Here is a 22496-nt window from a genome sequence, read left to right as displayed (position 1 = left end):
AACCTGGGGATCAGAGTGGGGAGAAACAATCAGAAAACCAGCTCTGGGGCAGTCCATTCCCCCTAACCAGTATTAAGTGTGGCAGGGAAAACAAAATATAAATACTGGGTAGAGAGGACTTATAGCCCCGGATGTCAATACAGAAACACTGCCACCCAGGGGATGTGTCAGAAATTGACTCTTGTGTAAATACAACTAAAGACAGGCTGAGAAACAAAGAAATACTGACTGCTTGAAAATAGAATTATGGTTTATGACACAGAGGAGCAGTGGAAAACAGGGAACTTCAATACTGTCCTGACTACCTGACAGGAAACAGGCATGCCAAACAGAAGAGTAGAGGAAGTGATGACCTTCACTACTGCACATTTTTATATTTTATCTTTTACTTAAGAATTTTTCTCACTTGATTTTACCTTTTTAATTATTGTATTTTTATTTTTAAACAGTATTATTACTACTACTAGAGGCCCGGTGCATGAAATTTGTGCATGGGGGAGTGTCCCTCAAAATGGCCTCTCCAATCTGAGACCCTTCGGGGGATGTCCGACTGCTGGTTCAGGCCCAATCCCTGCAGACATCCCTCTCACAATCCGGGACCACTGGCTCCTAAACGCTCACCTGCCTGTCTGCTTGATCGCCCTTAACCACTCTGCCTGCCAGCCTGATTGCCCCCTAACTGCTCCCCTGCCAGCCTGATTGATGCCTAATTGCTCCCCTGCCAGCCTGATTGCCCCCAACTGCCCTCCCCTGCTGGCCTAATCGCCCACAACTGCCATCCCCTGCTGGCCTGATCACCCACAACTGCCCTCCCCTGCTGGCCTGATCTCCCACAATTGCCCTCCCCTGCTGCAACCCACCTCTTCTGCCGGGATTCGCCTCCTCCACACGAGGGGGCGGAGATGCGGGGACTGGCCTCCTCCACACTGCGCAGAGCCACGGGACCCCCAGGCCTCATGACTAGGAGCAGCCACCAGGCCCCACCTCCACTGTGCACATGGCCATCTTGTGGCAGCCATCTTGTGGCAGTCATTTTGTGACGGCGTTACGCGAGGGCCTTGCTCAAGAGTGTGATGCCATATAGGCTTTTATTATATAGGAATATTTTACCTTTTTTTAAAGTTTCATTTTATTTTCTCTTTATTTTATTTTGAGATTAATGTTCTACATTCTATTTTCATTTTTTCTTTAGCATCATTTTACTCTATCTCAACTTTACCTTTACGCCAACACTCTCTTCCTCACTTTTCCCTTTTTGCTGTCCTGTTTCTCTGACCCTATTCCTGCTTTATATTTTCCCTGTTCCTTCATTTTACCCTGCTAAAAATTCATCCTACTTATATATCTAATTTCCAATCCCCTGCTCCAGGTCCAAACATACTTCACTATTCTCTTTCTTCAGTATCCAATTTTTTCTCTCTCTTCCCATTTTTCTTGTTTGTTGGTTTTTTTTTTTTTGTTTTGTTTTGTGTTATGTTTTCTGTTTTATTTTGTTTGGTTTTGCCCTTCTTTCTCTCTGTCCTATTGTTGTTGTTGGATTATTGAATAGATTGTTTTTTTGTTTGTGTGATTGATTCTCTCATTTTTTTTTTGCTTCTATTTTTCCTCTCCTTGCTTGTAATTAGTTGTTGTTTGTAGTTTGCATTCATCTCTGGATGTTAGTTGTTTGCATTTTTTTGGATTAGTTGTTCTATTGCATTTTCTCCACATACAGTTCCTCCCCCTTTTTTTATTCTCTTTCTTTTCTCTCTTACTTTTTTCCTTTCCTCAATATCATTTTTGCACTCTCTCTTTTTTTTATCCCCTAATTTTCTATTCTCTAGTGGTCACCTTTATTTGGGGTTATTAGTATCGTGAATACATTTGTGTTCAGTGCCTTGTGCATTGTGCCATGTTGTGTTGTATTTTGTGCCTTTCAGTCAACACAGGAGAGGCAGAGCTACATAACCAGACACCCGGAGAGAAGAGATCACAAGGAGACAAAGAAATAGACCACATATGAAAGAAATGGAGGCATCACCAGAAAAGGAAGTAAACTAGATAGAGGAAAGCACTATGTCAGAGAAAGAATTCAGAGAAATGGTCATAAGGTTGCTGAAAAGGTTAGAAGACAAATTAAAACCATATGTGTAAGAACCAAGAGGAAATGAAGAAGAACCAAGAAGAAATGACAAACGACATCACTACAATAAAGAGCTCAATAGAAAGCATCAACAGTAGACTAGGAGAAGCGGAGGACCGCATCAGTGAGCTAGAAGACAAGGTAGGAAAAAATACCCAAGCAGAGCAGCATCTAGAAAAAAAAAACTTAAAAAACAGGAGGAGAGCCTAAGGGAACTTTGGGACAACACAAAACGAAACAACATCTGCATAATAGGGGTGCCAGAAGAAGAAACTGAGCAAGGATTAGGAAACCTGTTTGAAGAAATAATGACAGAAAACTTCCCTGATATCAGGAAGAAAAAACTCAAGAAGCTCACAGAGTCCCAAACAAAATGAACTGCAAAAGACCGACACCAAGGCACATTATAATTAAACTAGAGGCCCGATGCACGAAGATTCGTGCAAGAATGGGCCTTCCTTCCTCTGGCTGCCGGCACCGCCTTTGCTCCGGCCGGAGCTGACTTTATGCCTTTGCTCCGCCCAGAGCCGCCTTTCCACCTTCCCACACTGCCTAGAGGCCCGGAGTCACTGGGGTGGTGCGGAACACCTGCGTCATCGCCATGAGGACAACGCAAGCGTCCCGCCCCTGGCCGCTCGGCACCTGTGTATACAAATTAACCTACCATCTTTGTTGGGTTAATTTCCATACTCACTCTTGATTGGCTGGTGGGTGTCGCGAAGGTACGGTCAATTTACATCTTTCTCTTTTATTAGTGTAGATTGGAAAACACCAACGACAAAGTAAGAATCTTAAAAGCAGCCAAAGAGAGACAGAAAGTTACCTACAAAGAATCCCCCATCAGACTAGTGACTGATTTCTCAACAGAAACGCATCAGGCCAGAAGGGAATGGAATGAAATATACAAAGTCATGCAAAGCCAGGGCCTGAATCCAAGAATACTATACCCAGCAAGGATATCAATCAAAATTGAGTGTGAGGGGTCGGAAGATGGCGGCAGGCAGGATGGAGGTGAGGGAGAGGGTGTGAGTGAGGCGGTGAAAGGAGAGTGTGTGGATGTGTGTGGTATGTGTGTGAGTGAGGGAGGGACCGTTAAATCCGGCAGGAGTAGCAGGGGCTGGCAGACCAGGCTTTCTTGGACAGGGAGAGACTACCACTGCTGCCGGCACTCCCCAGACTGTGGGAGTTGGGCACAGAGCCCAAGCCATCTTGAAGGGGAGAGCGGCCTCTTCTAGGAACTCATCAACACCACCACCCAGACAGGCCTTGGCACTGCCCAAGACCTGGCAGCCACTCCAGCCAAAATCCTGCTGCCCCACCTGCAGACTCACAGACCCTGGGACCTCCACCTCCAAGGATGCATGCTCCCGCAGCAGTAAGTGAAACTTCCCCCTCCCCAGTGGCTGAACTCCTGATGCCACAGTCGCACTTCTCCAGCACCACAGTCACACTTTTCAAGCGCACATGCTGCCTGAGCACACCACTCCACAGGCTGCAAGCGAGTGTCACCGTGGGGCACACTTTTACCCAAACAAGGGCCCACTGCCCCAGCAGTAGAAATTATTGATTCCCCCTTCCTGGACACCTCCCTGCAGCCACCTCGGTCGTGTAGTTTCAGTGCCAGGGCTCCACTGGGTGCCTGAGCGCACCGCCACTTGGCCCATGCAAACCCAACCAAGGGCATAAGGCCCCGGCAGTGGAAATACAGACTTCCCCCACTCCTGGCTGCCTGCCCAGGGACACCTCAGTCACATGGCTTCAGCACAAGGGCCTATCTGAGTGCACCGCCCTGGCCATCAGCCCCGGGCTTCCCCTAGGAGCCACCCCTAGGCGCACTCAAATTCAACCAAGGGCACAGCAGCAAAAACTGAGTTTCCCCACGTCACAGCTGCTGATATCTGGATGCCACAGTAGCTCTGTGCCAGCATGCAGGCCCCCTCAGCCCAAGGCCTAAAAGGTGGCTCTTGGGTTCCTCTGTGAGCCCCCGCTGGGCACGCTCTTATCCAAACAAGGTCCCACTGCCCCAGCAGTAGAAATTCTGGATTCCCCCTTCCTGGATACCTGCCCACAGTCATCTCCGTTGTGCGGCTTTAGCGCCAGAGCCCCTCTAAGTGCCTGAGTGAGCCGCCACTGGGTGCGAGTGAACCCAACCAAGGGCATAAGGCCCCCAGCAGTAGAAATTCAGATTTCCCCCACTTCCAGCTGCCTACCCACAGACACCTCAGTCACATGGCTTAAGTGTGAGGGCCTATCTGAGTGCACTGCCCTGGCATTAGGCCCCGGGGTACCCTGGTGAGCCACCACTGGGCGTGTGTGAATTCAACCAAGGTCACAGCAGCAAAAACTGAGTTTTCCCACTTCACAGCTGCTGACCTCTGGACACCACAGTCGTGATTTGCCAGAGCACAGGCCTCCTGAGCCCAAGGCTACAAAGGCAGCTCTTGGGTGCCTCTGTGAGCCCCCGCTGGGCACACTCTTATCCAAACAAGGGCTCACTGCCCCAGCAATAGAAATTATGAGTCCCCCCCTTTCCGGATACATGTCCACAGACTCCTTGATCACACGGCTTCAACGCAAGGGCCACACTGAGTGCAACGCCCTGGCAAACGGCTCCTGGGTGCCTCTGTGAGCCACCACTGAGTGCACACAAACCCAACCAAGGGAAGAAGGCCCCCAGTAGTAGAAATTCGGATTTACCCCACTCCTGGCTGCCTACCCAGAGACACCTCAGTCATGCAGCTTCAGTGCAAGGGTCTCTCTGAGTGCACCGCCTGGCAAACAGCCCTGGGGTACCTCTGTGAGCCACCACTGGGTGCACTCAAATTAGACCACCAAAGACACAGCAGCAAAAACTGAGTCTACCCAATTCACAGATGCTGACCTCCGGACACCACAGTCGCGCTTTTTCAGAGCACAGGCCTCCTGAGCCCACCGCCCCAAAGGCAGCTCTTGGGTTCCACTGTGAGCCCTCGCAGGTAGCACTTGTATACAAACAAGGGTGCACAGCCCCAGCAATAGAAATTTTGACTCCCCACAACCCCGCTTCTGGCTGCCTGCCCATAGACACCTCGGTCACGCGGCTTCACGCAAGGGCCACGCTGAGTGTGCCACCCTGGCAAACGGCTCCTGGGTGCCTCTGTGAGCCATAGCTGGGCGCACGCAAATCCAACCAAGGGCACAAGGCCTCGGCAGTAAAAATTGAGTCTTCCCACCCCACAGCTGCCAACCTCAGGACACCGTAGTCACGCCTTTCCAGAGCTCAGGCCCCCTGAGCCCCACCACCCTGACAGATGGCTCCTGGGTGCCTCTGTGAGCCCCCACTGGGCATGCGCAATTTCAACCAAGGGCACAAGGCAGCAAAAATTGGGACATCCTCCTCCCCGGCTGCTGACCTCTGGACACTACAGTTGCGCCTTTCCAGCACGCAGGCCTACTGAGCCCGCTGCCCCTATAGGCAGCTCCTGGGTGCCTCCTTGAGCCCCAGATCAGCGTGCTCATATCCATACAAGGGCACACGGCCTTGGCAATAGAAATTTGGACTTGCCCCTTCCCGGCTGCCTACCCACAGACATCAGACACCGCGTCGTGTGGTTTCAGCACGCAGGCCCCCTGAGGACACTGCCCCAGCAGGTGACTCCTGGGTGCCTCTGTGAGCTGCCACTAGGCGCACTTGTATCCAACCAAGAGCTCAAGGCCTCGCAGCAGAAACTCGGATTTCCCACTCCTCAGCTGCCAACCTCTGGTCACTGCAGTCACACCGATCCAGTGCGCAAGGCCCCTGAGGCCACTAAACTGCCAGGCTTCTCTGAACTGCCACAAGGCACAACCCCAGCCACTGGAATCCAGTCCCTGTGGTAGTGCCGCTCCGGCACAAGGGCCTCCTGAGCCCACTGCCCCAGCAGATGGTGCTGGACACCTCTGTAAGCAGCCATTGGGCATGCATATCCAACCAAGGGTGCACATCCCCCCGAAGCAGAAACCGGGACTTCACCCTCCATGGGGCCGGTTGGCACACCACAATTGCTCTGATCCAGTGTATGGGCACCACAATATCACACCCCCAGCAGAAGGCGCCTGGGCCCCTCTGTGTGCTGCCACTGGGCATGTGCCTCTCCAAACAGGGGCGCACAGCTCCCTCAGTAGGATCCACGACATCCCTCTCCAGGCTGCCTACCTCTGGACAGCTCAGTGAATTATTGAAGACTTGCCTCCCTGGACAAGGTCACTTTATTTCAGCCACAGACCCTGAGATTCCCACATCCCCATCCACTGGATCCTGAACCCTCTCGTGATTCAGAGCGGGAAATCACTTTGGCCAGAGTCCCACTGACTCAACCAGAGACTAGGAGACACCCGCCCCCCCCCCCCACAACACACTGTCATGGACTCATTGCCCCTCGCAGTGAGTTGCAAAGCGATGCTAATCCAGCAGGAGTCACACCACACTGGCCAAAGTCACAGTACCTGAGTCCCAGACCCTGGGACTCCTTCCTTCCAGACTTTGGATTCTGGGAACCCACAGTGATAACATACTAGCGAGACCTCAAAAAACCTTTGCCACAAGAGCCGGAACCACAATCACATCCAAAACAACGTGCACAACGAAGCTGGGGGAGAGTCACATTACCAACCCAAGAAGAGAATTCATCCACAAATGAGAAACTAACATTCAAGATCCAACTACATCAAGAGAATCCAAATAGTTCAAGTAGGGAACTCTGCAAGATCACCAAGACATCTTCAGAACATTTCACCACAAAGCCACAGAATATACATTCCTCTCAAGTTCACAGGGGTCATTTTCAAAGTAGACCACATATTGGGACACAGACAAAATCTCTTCAAATTCAAGAAGATAGAAATCATATTAAGCATCTTCTCAGATGACAATGGCAGAAAATTAGAAATCTACAATAGAAACAATAAAAAAATCAAACACCTGGAGGCTAAATAGCATGCTATTAAACAATGACTGGGGTACCAAAGAGATCAAAGAAGAAATAAAAAGCACCATGGCAACAAATGACAATGAAAACACAACAATCCAAAATCTATGGGACACAGTGAAAGCATTCTTGAGAGGGAACTTCATACCTCTACAGGCCTATGTCAAAAAAAAAAAAAAAAAAAAAGAAACAATGGTAATAAATTATCTAACCCTACTACTCAAAGAGTTAGAAAGAGAGCAACAAGAAAAACCCAGCATAAGCAGAAGGAAGGAAATAATAAAGATCAGAGTGGAGATAAATGACATAGAGACCAAAAAAAAAAAAAAAAAAAAAACAATACAAAAGATCAACAAAACCAAGAGCTGGTTTTTTGAAAGGATAAACAAGATTGATGAACCTCTAGCCAGACTCACCAAGAAGCAAAGAGAGAGGACCCAAAAAAAACAAAATCAGAAATGAAAGAGGTGTAGGAACAACCGATCCCACAGAAATACAAAGGATTATTAAAAAATACTATGAACAACTCGATTCCAACAAAATGGACAATGTAGATGAAATGGCATATACTTAAAAAAAAAAAAGCTCACAAAATTCAACCAAGAAGAATCAAAAAACCTGAATATGCCAATAACTAAGGAAGAAATTGAAACAGCGATCAAAAATCTTCCGGCAAACAAAAGCCCTGGTCTGGACTGCTTTACAGGCGAGTTCTACCAAGCATTTAAAGAAGAACAAACACCTATCCTCCTCAGACTATTCCAAAAAATTCAAGAGAAAGGCACACTTCCAAGCTCTTTCTATGAAGCGAGCATTACCCTAACCCCAAAATCAGATCAAGACACCACAATAAAAAAGAGAACTACATTCAAATATCCTTGATAAACATAGATGCTAAAAATCCTCAACAAAATTCTAGCAAATCAGATTCAGCATTACATTAGAAAGATCATACACCATGACCAAGTGTGATTTATTCCAGGGATGCAAGGATGGTACAATATCTAAAAATCAATAAATGTGATACATCACATAAACAAATTGAAAGACAAAAATCACAAACATATCAATCGATGCAGACAAAGCATTTGACAAAATCCAACAACCTTTCTTGATAAAAACTCTCAGCAAAGTGGGAATAGAGGGATCATACCTCAACATAATAAAAGCCTTATATGACAAACCTACAGCCAACAACATACTCAATGGGCAAAAACTAAACTCATTTCCCTAAGAACAGGAACAAGACAGGGATGCCCACCTTCGCTACTCCTGCTTGATATAGTACTGGAAGTGCTAGTCATAGCGATCATTCAAGAAGAAGAAATAAAAGGCATCCAAATTGGAAAAGAAGAAGTAAAACTGTCCTTATTCGCAGATGACATGATACTGTACATAGAAAAACCCAAAGACTCCATCAAAAAACTACTAGACCTAATAAATGAATTCGGCAATGTAGCAGGATACAAAATTAAAACCCAGAAATCTATGGCCTTTTTATATAGCAATAATTAACTCAGAGAAAGAGAAATGAAATAAACAATCCCATTTACCATTGCACCAAAAAAATTAAGATACCTAGGAATAAATTTAACTAAGGACGTAAAAGACCTATAATCAAAAAACCACATGACATTGAAGAAAGAGATAGAGGAAGACATAAACAAATGGAAGAAAATACACCATGTTAATGGATTGGTAGAATCAAAATCATTAAAATGTTCATACTACCCAAAGCAATCTACAGATGCAATGCAATCCCCATTGAAATACCTACAGCATACTTCAAAGATCTAGAACAAACTCTCCAAAAATTCATCTGGAATAAAAAAAGACCCCGAATAGCCACAGCAATCCTGAGAAAGAAGAACAAAGTTGGAAGTTTCACAAAACAGATATCAAGCTAAATTACAAAGCCACGGTTCTCAAAACTGCCTGGTACTGGCACAAGAACAGACATATAGACCAATGGAACAGAATAGAGGACCCAGAAATTGACCCAAGCCATATACTCAATTAATATTTGACAAAGGAGGCAGGAGCATACAATGGAGTCAAGACAGTCTCTTTCATAAACAATGCTGGGAAATTTGGTCAGATACATGCAAAAAAAAAAAATGAAACTAGATCTCCAACTTACACCATACACACACACAAAAAAAAAAAAAAAAAAAAAAAAACACACACACAAAAAAAACTCAAAATGGCTAAAGGACTTGAATGTAAGACGAGAAACCATAAAAATCCTACAAGACTCCATAGGCAGCAAAATTGCAAACATACAATGAGTGGCCAGATTATTATGATCTCTGAACGCATAATAATCTGGTCACTCAGTATATATATACTAGAGGCCCAGCGCATGAAATTTGTGCACTGGGCAGGGGGGGGGGGTGTCCCTCAGCCCGGCCTGCACCCTCTCCAATCTGGGACCCCTCGAATGATGTCCTACTGCCGGTTTACAGGGATTGGGCCTAAACTGGCAGTCGGACATCCCTCTCGCAATACAGGACTACTGGCTCCTAACTGCTCACCTGCCTGCCTGCCTGCCTGATTGCCCCTAAGCACTCTGCCTGCCAGCCTGCTCGCCCCCAAATGTCCCCCACCAGCCTGATCACCCCCAACTGCCCCCCATGCCAGTGTGCTGTCCCCAACTGCTTCCACAGCTGGCCTGCTCACCCCCAACTGCCTCCCCGGCATGGGTGGGGTCTGGCCAGTCTGGCCAGGGGGAAGGGACATGGGCAGTTTGCCAGCCTGCCTGTTGGTCGAACTCCTGGTCGATGGGACAATATGAGCCTTTTATTATACAGGATATACACCGAGTGGCCAGATTATTATGCGTTCATAGATCATAATAATCTGGCCACTCAGTGTATGTTGTAGCAATATCTTTACAGACACAGATCCTAGGGCAAGAGAGACTAAGGAGAATATAAACAAATGGGACTACATCAAAATAAAAAGCTTCTGCACAACAAAAGAAACCATCAACAAAACAACAAGAAAACCCATTGCATGGGAGAATATATTTGCCAATGTTATCTCCGATAAGGGTTTAATATCCAACATTTACAGAGAAGTCATACAACTTAACAAAAGGAAGATAAACAAAGGACCTAAATAGACATTTTTCAAAAGAGGAAATATTCAGAAAGCCAAGAGACACACGAAAACATGCTCAAAGTCACTAATCATCCGAGAGATGCAAAACAAAACAACAATGAGGTACCACCTCACACCTGGCAGAATGGCTATCATCAACAAATCAACAAATGACGAGTGCTGGAGAGGATGCGGAGAAAAAGGAACTCTTCTTCACTGCTGGTGGGAATGCAGACTGGTGCAGCCATTGTGGAAAACAGTATCGCTTTTCCTCAAAAATTTAAAAATGGTACTGCCATTTGACCCAGTAATACAACTTCTAGGACTATATCCCAAGAAAACAGAAACACCAATCAGAAAGGATATATATACCCCTATGTTCATAGCAGCACAATTTACAATAGCTAAGATTTGGAAACAGCCTAAATGCCCATCAGCAGATGAGTGGATTAGAAACCTATGGTACATCTACACAATGGAATACTACGCTGCTATAAAAAAGAAGGAATTCTTACCATTTGCAGCAGCATGGATGGAACTGGAAAGCATTATGCTAAGTGAAATAAGACAGTCAGTGAAAGAAAAATACCACATGATCTCACTCATTTATGTATAATAAAGAACATTATAACCTGATGAACAAAAAGAGAGATACAGAGGCAGAGATGCATCAAACAGACTGTCAAATTACAGTGGGAAGGCTGGGGAGGGTTTGAGGGGGGGGAGTTAAGAGATCAACTGAAGGACTTGTATACAAGCATATAAGCATAACCAATGGATACAAGACATTGGGGGGTGGGGTGAGGGTATGTGCCGGGTGGTAGGGGAGGCCGGGGGAAGGTTAGTGGGGAAAAAAAAGGAGAAATATGTACTATTTGTAATACTTTAAACAATAAAAAAGAAAGAAATATACACTTGAAACCTATATTATACTATTAATCAATGTCACCCCAATAAATTTAATACAAAATTTTAAAAATCCCTTAATGCTGGGAATTTATTTTCTTTCCAATTCTTCAATAATATAAAGAGCAATGTAATAAAGATAATGGAACATGCAATTTCACACTTTCCATTTTTTTTCTAGTCAACATCGATCACCACACACAGTTATAATTTTTTTTCTTGTGAGAACTATTAAGATCTATTCTTTTAATTTTCATATATACAATACAGTATTATTAGCTATAGTCACCATGTTGTACATTAGGACCCCAGGACTTAATTATTTTATAACCAGAAGTTTGTATACTTTGACCATTTTCTCCCTTTTCACTCACCTCCCCTACCCCTCCTTTGGATACCATCAACCTCTTCTTTATCCATGAGTTGTTTTTAAGATTACACATAAGTAAGATCACATGTATTTGCCTTTCTCTGTTTGACTTATTTTTAGTTAGCATAATACCCTCAAGGTCTATACACACTATTGCAAATGGAAGGATTTCCTTCTTTTTATGGCTTTTTATTGTTGATTTTGCTTTGATCCTTTTAGTGTAAAGTATACTATAGCCATGAGTACAACTATTTGCAGTTCAACCTCCTAGCAAATACACACACACAATACACATTAATACTATACACTGCTTAGATATAAAACTTCAGAGACTATAGAAATTAAAATGAACCAAAAAACATTAAATTTTATTCTTACATATAGGCTTTATACTTCTAAGAGTAGTTTGGGCTACAAACCAAAGGGCAATCTTTAGACATAGGTAACAGAACAGTTATACTCTGTATGTGAGCCACACTTGAAAATGTAAGTAGTAATAAACAAAAAGGAGCCATTATTAACTATGTCAGATAATAAATAATTTATTTTAATATATATTTGGTTTAGAATGCTAAAGCCAGAAATCTTTCTATTTTTCATCTTTATTGTTGAAAGTATTCTAAATGCACCCCACTTTTTCCCTTTTTCTCCCCCACCACCCAGTTCCTCCCTGCCCCAGGAATTCGTCAGTCTGTTCCATGTTTCCATGTCTCTGGTTCTATTTTATTTATCAGTTTATTGTGTTCATTAGATTCCACATATAAGTGAGATCACGTGATATTTGTCTTTCTCTAAGCCAGTAATCTTTCTTCAATGTAAAATAAACTGAAACATTCACTCTTGCATGATTAATTGTGCTATCATGAATTTTAAAAAGATAAAAATAATAAAAGTAGCTTACCTTTTTAATCTTAGCCTTTTCAGACTTTTCTTCTTTATCACATTTCTTGGCATTCCTATTAAGCTCTTTTGCAGCAAACTTCAAGTTAAATAGGTGTTCTATAAATATATGTTAAGGCTATTCCAAAAAAGTCATTTCCCAATAACTAACTGCAAATGAGATGTTAAATTTATAAAAATTATCAGATAAAATTATGTTATTTAAACCAACTATTCACAAAGTATTAGAGAAAATAGAAAAGCTTTTATCTATTACACATTTTTTAATTTAAAAACTTCATTACAAAAATGGCTGCCAATGGGACGGCAGGCTGCAAGATAGTGTGTGAATGACAGAGCAAAAGGAGAGTGCGTGGACGTGTGGGGAGTGTCTGTATTTGTGAGTGAGGGACAGCTATATTCCACAGGACTGTTGGGGACTGGCAGACCAAGCTCCCCTGACCGGGCAGCCTCTACTGCTGCTGAAATCTCTCCCAGAGTGGCCGGCTCTGCAGCAGAGACCACGCCATCTTGAAGGGGAGAGCAGCTGTGATTGGAAGCCCAGCCTTATCTTCAACCGGGGAGACCTTGGATACCTCCCCAGACCCTACAACCACAATGCCCAGGGACCAGCTGCCTCAGCTGCGAAACCATGAACACCTAGACTCCATGAGTGACTAATGAGTTTGCCAACCACTGGGATAGGGGCTTAATCACAAGGAACAACAACAGCCTGTAATTATTGGAATCGAGAGTCTAGGTCAGTGGTCGGCAAACTCATTAGTCAACAGAGCGGCAAACTGCGGCTCGCGAGCCACATGTGGCTTGCAAGCTGCAGTTTGCCGACCACTGGTTTAGGGGGATACAAAGCGGCGCCAAATTCACGGATGGGCCCTGTGCCTTCTCACAGAGCAGATAGAAGGAACAGCTGCATTGAATAACATACACCTGTAATTGGTGAATTAAACAAAGCTGGTGAGGCAATCCATGGACGAAAAGGTCAGAGATCACCTAGAGGAAGGTGAGATCCGGGATCCGGCTGGAGGGAGAAATGCGTGCAGCAGGATCTCTCAGAGGGAGACTGCGCTCCACCAAACCCGTGGCCCTTGGTGGTCAGTGTAGCCCTTGAAAGTGGAAGGGGTTCCACTGCTGGCAAAGGGGGACTCTAGATATAAGCCCACAGCCATAAGAATCTGTGCCCAGAAAGGCAGCCTGAAGTTCTACATCAGCTGTGCAGTGCCAGGGGGGGAAATATGTGAGTCGGTGCAGTTCTTTTGTCTTTTTTTTTCCTCCATGCTTTTGCTTGCTAAGTCCAGTACATAGGATCTTCCAATTAAAAACAGTCACTGAGACTGCAGGGGAAAGTGGTTTTTGTGGAAACTGGGGATCAGAATAAGGAGAGACAAACAGGAAACCAGCTATGAGCAGTCCGTCCCTCCAACCCATTATTAAATGCGGCTGGGAAAGAAGAGTCTAAACACTGGGTAGCGGGTCCATTTAGTCCTGGATATTAATACTGAAACACTGCCACCCAGGGGTTGTGTCAGAAATTGACTCCTGTGTAAATACAACTTAGGGCAGGCAGAGAAACAAAGTGAGCAGAGAGATCCCACCTGCTTAAAAACAAGGTTGTGGCCTATGACACAGAGGAGCAGTGGATCACAGGGAACATCAACACTGTGCTGACCACCTGACAGGAAAGAGATGTGCCAAGGAGAACAGTAGAGGAAGTGAACGACCTTCACTACTTCACTTTTTTTGTTTTTTATCTTTTACTTAAGAAATTCAATTTTTTTCTCACTTGATTTTACTTTATTATTATATTTTTATTTTTAATTGTTGTTATAACTACTATTAGTTTACCTTTTTAAAGTTTTATTTTATTTTTTCTTTGTTTTATTTTATTTTATTTTGGAATTAGTGTTCTATATTCTATTTTTCTTTTTCTTTTAGCATTATTTTACTCAATCTCAATTTTTCTTTATGCCAACACTCTCTTCCTCACTTTTGCCCTTTTTTCCTCCTGTTGCTCTTACCCTATTCCTGCTTTAGTTTTTCTCTATCCTTTCTTTTTACACCCTGTTAAAAATTTATCTAACTCATATATCTAATTTCCTATCCCCTGCCCTAAGTCCATGCACACTTCTCTCTTCTCTTTCTTTACTATAGAAATTTTTTCTTCCTTTTTTTCCTTTCTCTTTCCTTCTGTCTGTTGTTGATTGTTAGTTTGTATTTTTCTTTTGTTTTGCTTCTGTTTTTTCTCTCCTCACTTGTTCTATTCTTCTACTACTAGCTTAATTAATTCCAATCAAAAACTCATGCTTATCTACTCTCTATTCTCCATTTTAAATAACAGACAAATACATAATAGATAGATTAAAGAAAGGGATATATATATATATATATATATATATATATATACATTTTCATTTATATATTTTTTAATATATATATATATATATATATATATATATATATATATATTCTTTTTTTGTATCTTGCTTTTTACTTTTTTGCTTATAAACTCATTCTCTTTCTACCTCCTCTATACTAAATTGTGGTTATTTCCCAATTCATTCAATTCCTTGACCTTACCTTCTGGAAATAAGCTCTGCCTCCTCAGATTTATCTGGGTGTTTGTTGCTTGGGTTTGTTGTTTGCATTTTTTGGATTAGTTGTTTGTAGTTTGCATTCATCTCTGGGTGTTAGTTGTTTGCATTTTTTAGATTAGTTGTTGTTTTCTCCCCATATACATGTATTTTTTCCCCTTCTTTTTTCTTCTCTTTCTTTTCTCTTTTACATTTTTTTTCCTTTTCTCAATATCATTTTTGCACTCTTTTCTATCCCCTAATCTCTTTTCTCTGGTGGTCACCTTTATTTGGGGTTATTAGTATTGTGAATACATTTGTGTTTAGTGCCCTGTGTGTTGTGTCTTGTCATGATGTACTTTGTGACTATAGGTCAACGCAGCAGAGAGAGATCTACATAACTGGACTCCTTGAGAGCAGCAATAATGGGGAGATTAAGAAACAGCCTGCATATTAAAGAAAAGAAGGAATCACCAGAAAAAGAAGTAAAGGAAATGGACACAAGCAATAGGTCAGAGAAAAAAATTTACAGCAATGGTCATAAGTACACTAAAAAGGATGGAAGACAAATTCAACAATATGAGTAAGAACCAAGAAGAAATGAAAAATGATATCACTACAATAAAGAACACAATAGAAACCATCAACAGTAGACTAGGAAAAACAGAGTATCACATCAGTGAGCTAGAAGACAAGATAGGAAAAAATACCCAAGCAGAGCAGCATCTAGGAAAAAAACTTAAAAAACAGGAGGAGAGCCTAAGGGAACTTTGGGCCAACACAAAATGAAACAACATCCGCATAGTAGGGATACCAGAAGGAGAAGAAACTGAGCAAGGAATAGAAAACCTAAAGAAATAATAACAGAAAATTTCCCTGATATTGGGAAGAAAAAACTCACACAAGCCCAAGAGCTCACAGAGTCCCAAGCAAAATGAACCCCAAAAGACCGACACCAAGACACATTACAATGAAACTGGCAAACACCAACAACAAAGTAAGAATCTTAAAGTCTGCCAGAGAGAGACAGAAAGTTACCTACAAGGGATCTCCCATCAGACTATCAACTGATTTCCCAATAGAAACACATCAGGCTAGAATGAATGGAATGAAATGTATAAAGTCATGCAAAGGAAGGGTCTGAAACCAAGAATACTGTACCCAGCAAGGCTATCAATCAAAATTGAGGGGGAAATCAGGAGCTTCACAGACAAAAAAGGACTAAGAGAGTTTATTACCACCAAACCAGCAATGTAAGAACTGCTAAAGGGACTGCTGTAAAAGTAAGAAATAGGAAGCGAAGAAGGAACAAAGAATAAAAATGGCGACAAAAGAAGTACCTAGCAATAATAATTTTAAATGTAAATGGATTAAATGCGCCAATAAAAAACCATAGGGTAGCTGAGTGGATAAGAAAACATAACCCATATATCTGCTCTCTACAGGAAACTCACCTCAAAACAAAGGACTCACACAGACTGAGGATGAAGGGATGGAAAAAGGTTTTCCAGGCGAACGGAAATAAAAATAAAAATAAGCTGGGGTAGCAATACTTATGTCTGACAAATTAGACCTCAAAGTGAAGGCCATAACAAGAGATAAGGAAGGCCACTTCATAATACTAAAGGGAGCAGTTCAATAAGAGGATATAAATCTGGTAAACATATATACACCCAATACAGGAGCACCAAATACATAAAAAACTTCTGGAGGATATCAAGGGATAGATTGACAGCAATACAGTCCTAGTAGGGGATTTTAATACCCCACTAACACCACTGGAAAAATCCTTTAAACAAAAAATCAGCAAAGAAACATCAATCCTAAATGACTCACTAGATCAGGTGGAATTAATTGACATCTTCAGAACATTTCACCACTAAGCCACAGGATATACATACTTCTCAAGTGCACATGAGTCATTTTCAAAGATACACTATATGCTGTGAAACACAGACAAAGTCTCTTCAAATTCAAGAAGATAGAAATCATATCAAGCATCTTCTCAGAAAACAATGGCATAAAATTAGAAATCAACTACAATAAAACCAATAAAAAATCAAACACCTGGAGGCTAAATAGCATGCTATTAAACAATGACTGGGGCACCAAAGAGATCAAAGAAGAAATAAAAAGCATCATGGCAACAAACGACAATGAAAACACAAAAATCCAAAATCTATGGGACACAGTGAAAGCATTCTAGAGAGGGCACTTCATAGCTCTACAGGCCTATGTCAATAAACAAGAAACAATGGTAATAAATTATCTAACCCTGCAGCTCAAAGAGATAGAAAGAGAGCAAAAAGAAAAGCCCAGCATAAGCAGAAGGAAGGAAATAATAAAGATCAGAGTGGAGATAAATGACACAGAGACCAAAAAACAATACAAAAGATCAACAAAACCAAGAGCTGGTTTTTTGAAAGGATAAACAAAATTGATGAACCTCTAGCCCGGCTCACCAAGAAGCAAAGGGAGGACCCAAAAAAACAAAATCAGAAATGAAAGAGGTGAAGGAACAACCGATCCCATAGAAATACAATCAATTATGAAATAATATTATGAACAACTCTATTCCAACAAAATGCACAATCTAAGATGAAATGGACATATTCTTAGAAAAATATAAGCTCCCAAAACTCAATCAAGAAGAATGAAAAAATCTGAATAGGCCTATGAACTACCAAAGAAATTGAAACAGTGATCAAAAAATCTTCCAGCAAACAAAAGCCCTGGTCTGGACTGCTTTACAGGCGAGTTCTACCAAGCATTTAAAGAAGAACAAAAACCTATCCTCCTCAGACTATTCCAAAAAATTCAAGAGGAAGGCACACTTCCAAGCTCTTTCTATGAAGCGAGCATTACCTAACCCCAAAATCAGATCAAGACACCACAATAAAAAAGAGAACTACATTCAAATATCCTTGATAAACATAGATGCTAAAATCCTCAACAAAATTCTAGCAAATCAGATTCAGCATTACATTAGAAAGATCATACACCATGACCAAGTGTGATTTATTCCAGGGATGCAAGGATGGTACAATATCTAAAAATCAATAAATGTGATACATCACATAAACAAATTGAAAGACAAAAATCACAAACATATCAATCGATGCAGACAAAGCATTTGACAAAATCCAACAACCTTTCTTGATAAAAACTCTCAGCAAAGTGGGAATAGAGGGATCATACCTCAACATAATAAAAGCCTTATATGACAAACCTACAGCCAACAACATACTCAATGGGCAAAAACTAAACTCATTTCCCTAAGAACAGGAACAAGACAGGGATGCCCACCTTCGCTACTCCTGCTTGATATAGTACTGGAAGTGCTAGTCATAGCGATCATTCAAGAAGAAGAAATAAAAGGCATCCAAATTGGAAAAGAAGAAGTAAAACTGTCCTTATTCGCAGATGACATGATACTGTACATAGAAAAACCCAAAGACTCCATCAAAAAACTACTAGACCTAATAAATGAATTCGGCAATGTAGCAGGATACAAAATTAAAACCCAGAAATCTATGGCCTTTTTATATAGCAATAATTAACTCAGAGAAAGAGAAATGAAATAAACAATCCCATTTACCATTGCACCAAAAAAATTAAGATACCTAGGAATAAATTTAACTAAGGACGTAAAAGACCTGTAATCAAAAAACCACATGACATTGAAGAAAGAGATAGAGGAAGACATAAACAAATGGAAGAAAATACACCATGTTAATGGATTGGTAGAATCAAAATCATTAAAATGTTCATACTACCCAAAGCAATCTACAGATGCAATGCAATCCCCATTGAAATACCTACAGCATACTTCAAAGATCTAGAACAAACTCTCCAAAAATTCATCTGGAATAAAAAAAGACCCCGAATAGCCACAGCAATCCTGAGAAAGAAGAACAAAGTTGGAAGTTTCACAAAACAGATATCAAGCTAAATTACAAAGCCACGGTTCTCAAAACTGCCTGGTACTGGCACATGAACAGACATATAGACCAATGGAACAGAACAGAGAAACCAGAAATAGACTCAAGCCATTATGCTCCATTAATATTTGACAAAGGAGGCAAGAGCATACAATGGAGTCAAGTCAGTCTCTTCAATAAACGGTGCTGGGAAATTTGGTCAGATACATGCAAAAAAAAATGAAACTAGATCACCAACTTACACCATATACAAAAACAAACTCAAAATGGCTAAAGGACTTAAATGTAAGACGGGAAAACCTTAAAAATTCTACAAGATTCCATAGGCAGCAAAATAGCAGACATATGTCGTACCAATATCTTTACAGACACAGCTCACAGGGCAATGGAGACTAAGGAGAAAATATACCAATGGGACTACAACAAAATAAAAAGCTTCTGCACAGCAAAAGAAACCATCAACAAAACAACAAGAAAGCCCACTGCATGGGAGAACATATTTGCCAATGTTATTTCATATAAGGATTTGATCTCAAAAATTTACAGAGAACTCATACAACTTAATTAAAGGAAGACAAATGATCCAATCAAAATATGGGCAAAGGATCTAAATAGAAACTTTTTGAAAGAGGACATACAGAAGGCCCAGAGACGTATGAAAACATGTTCAAAGTCACTAATCATCCCAGAGATGCAAATCAAAACAAAGAGATACCATCTCACACATATCAGAATGGCTATCATCAACAAATCAACAAAGGACAAGTGCTGGGGAGGATGTGGAGAAAAAGGAACCCTCTTGCACTGCTGGTGGGAATGCAGACTGGTGCAGCCACTGTGGAAGACAGTATGGAGTTTCCTCAAAAAGTTTAAAATGGAACTCCCATTTGACCCAGTAATCCCACTTCTAGGATTATATCCCAAGAAACCAGAAACACCAATCAGAAAGGATATATGTACCCCTATGTTCATAGCAGCATAATTTACAATAGCTAAGATTTGGAAACAGCCTAAGTGCCCATCAGTAGATAAGTGGATTAAAAACCTGTGGTACATCTACACAATGCAATACTATGCCGCTATAAAAAAGAAGGAACTTTTACCATTTGCAACAGCATGGATGGAACTGGAGAGCATTATACTAAGTGAAATAAGCCAGTTGGAGAAAGATAAATATCACATGATCTCACTGATATGTGGGATATAATGATCAACAAAATTTGATGAACAAGAATAGATCCAGAGACAAATGGTAGGGGGTGGGTTAGAGAGCAACCAAAGGACTTGTATGCATGCATATTAGCATAACCAATGGACAGAGACACTGGGGCGGTGGGGGCTTGCCCAGGGTGGGAATGGTTGGGGTGGGGGTCAATTGGGGGAAAAGGAGACATGTAAAATTTTAGACAATAAAAAAATAATAATAAAATAAATTTTTAGAATATAATAGAAATAATCGTTATTTGCAGATTTTTAATACTTTCTACAAGTTTTGTGATATACTATTTTAGTACAGTTTTGGTAATATTATATGTAAAATTTTTTTCTTGAAATATTAATTTTTATCGCAAGTAATATTATATTTAAAATCATTTTCTTGAAATATTAAGGTTTATTGAATGTAACATTATTATACGTAAAATCATTTTTCTTGAATTAAAAAAAAACTACTAGATTTAATAAATGAATTCGGCCATGTAGCAGGATACAAAATTAACAAACAGAAATACATGGCTTTTTTATACACCAATAATTAACTCACAGAAAGAGAAACAAAACAAAACAAAAATCTCAATTCACCACTACACCCAAAATATTAAGATACCTAGGAATAAACCTAACTAAGGAGGTAAAAGACCTGTACTCGGAAAACTAAGGACATTGAAAAAAGAAATAGAGGAAGACATAAACAAATGGAAGAATATACTGTGTTCATGGAATGGAAGAATCAACATCATTAAAATGTCCATACTACCCGAAGCAATCTATAGATTTAATACAATCCCCATTAAAATACCAACGGCATATTTCACAGACCTAGAGCAAACTCCCCCAAAATTCATATGGAACAAAACAAAAAAAAGACCCCGAATAGCTGCAGTAATCTTGAGAAAAAAGATCAAAGTTGGAGGGATCACAATACCAGATATCAAGTTATATTAGAAAGCCACTATTCTCAAAACTGCCTGGTACTGGCATAAGAACAGACATATAGACCAGTGGAACAGAACAGAGAACCCAGAAATTGACCCAAGCCATTATGCTCAATTAATGTTTCACAAAGGAGGCAAGAGCTTACAATGGAGTCAAGACAGACTCTTCAATGAATGGTGCTGAGAAAACTGGACAAGTACATGCAAAAAAAAAAAAAGAAAGAAAGAAAGAAACTAGACCACCAAGTTACACCATACACAAAATAAACTCAAAATGGATAAAGGAGTTAAATGTAAGACGAGAAACCATAAAAATCTTAGAAGAATCCATAGGTAGCAAAATATCAGACATAGGTCGTAGCAATATCTTTTCCAATACAGCTCCAAGGGCAATGGAAACTAAGGAGAAAATAAACAAATGGGACTACATCAAAACAAAAAGCTTCTGCACAGCAAAAGAAACCATCAACAAAACAACAAGAAAGCCCACTGCATGGGAGAACATATTGGCCATTGTTATATCTGATCAGGCCCTAATCTCCTAAATTTATAGGGAACTCATAACAAAAGGAAGATAAACAATCCAATCAAAAAATGGGCAAAGGACTTAAATAGAAACTTTTTGAAAGTGGACATACAGAAGGCCAAGAGACATATGAAAACATGCTCAAAGTCACTAAACATCCAAGAGATGGAAATCAAAATGACAATAAGGTACCATCTCACACCTGTCAGAATGGCTATCATCAACAAATCCACAAAAGGTAAGTGCTGGCATGGATGAGGAGAAAAAGGAACCCTCATACACTGCTGATGTGAATGCAGACCAGTGCAGTCACTGTGGAAAAAAGTATAGAGTTTCCTCAAAAAGTGAAAAATGGACTTCCATTTGACCCAGGAATCCCACGTCTAGGAATATATCCCAAGAAACCAGAAACACCAATCAGAAAGGACATATGCACCCCTATGTTCATAGCAGCACAATTTAAAATAGCTAAGATTTGGAAACAGCCTAACTGCCCATCAGCAGATGAGTAGATTATAAAACTGTGGCACATTACACAATGGAATACTACGCTGCTGTAAAAAAGAAGGAACTCTTACCATTTGCAATAGAATGGATGAACCTGGAGAGCATTATGCTAAGCAAAATAAGCCATTCAGAGAAAGATAAACATCACATGATCTCACTCATTTGTGGAATATAATGAACAACATAAACTGATTAACAAAAATAGATACAGAGACAGAGAAGCATGTAACACACCATCAATCTTCAGAGGGAAGGCAGGGGAGAGGGTGGTGGGTAAGAGATCAACCAAAGGACTTATATGCATGCATATAAGCATAACCAAGGAACACACACACTAGGAGGTGAGGGCATGAGCTGGGGGGTGGGGATGGCCGGGGAGAGGTCAATAGGGGAAAAAGGAAACATATGTAATACTATATGTAATACTTTACAATAAAGAATTAAAAAAAATAATAC

At 41.2% G+C, this 22496-nt stretch overlaps 1 protein-coding gene across 2 annotated transcripts in view; it reads right to left on the bottom strand.

Moving 5' to 3' along the window:
• LOC308240630 (charged multivesicular body protein 1B2) overlaps positions 1 to 22496 on the bottom strand; it is a 94660-nt gene that overhangs the window by 53313 nt on the left and 18851 nt on the right. For both annotated transcript variants that reach the window (XR_013959817.1, XM_080653962.1), the window contains exon 2: positions 12348 to 12445. Coding sequence is in view for 1 of the 2 variants with exons in the window: in XM_080653962.1 (XP_080510088.1) it covers positions 12348 to 12445 (98 nt within the window). In the remaining variant the exon portion in view is untranslated. The remainder of the gene's footprint in view (positions 1 to 12347; positions 12446 to 22496) is intronic.

This window comes from Plecotus auritus (genome assembly GCF_963455305.1).
Source record: "Plecotus auritus genome assembly, chromosome: X".
Taxonomy (NCBI): Eukaryota; Metazoa; Chordata; class Mammalia; order Chiroptera; family Vespertilionidae; genus Plecotus; species Plecotus auritus.
Note: the sequence above shows the minus strand (reverse complement) of the source record. Positions and strands in the feature narration are given on the sequence as shown.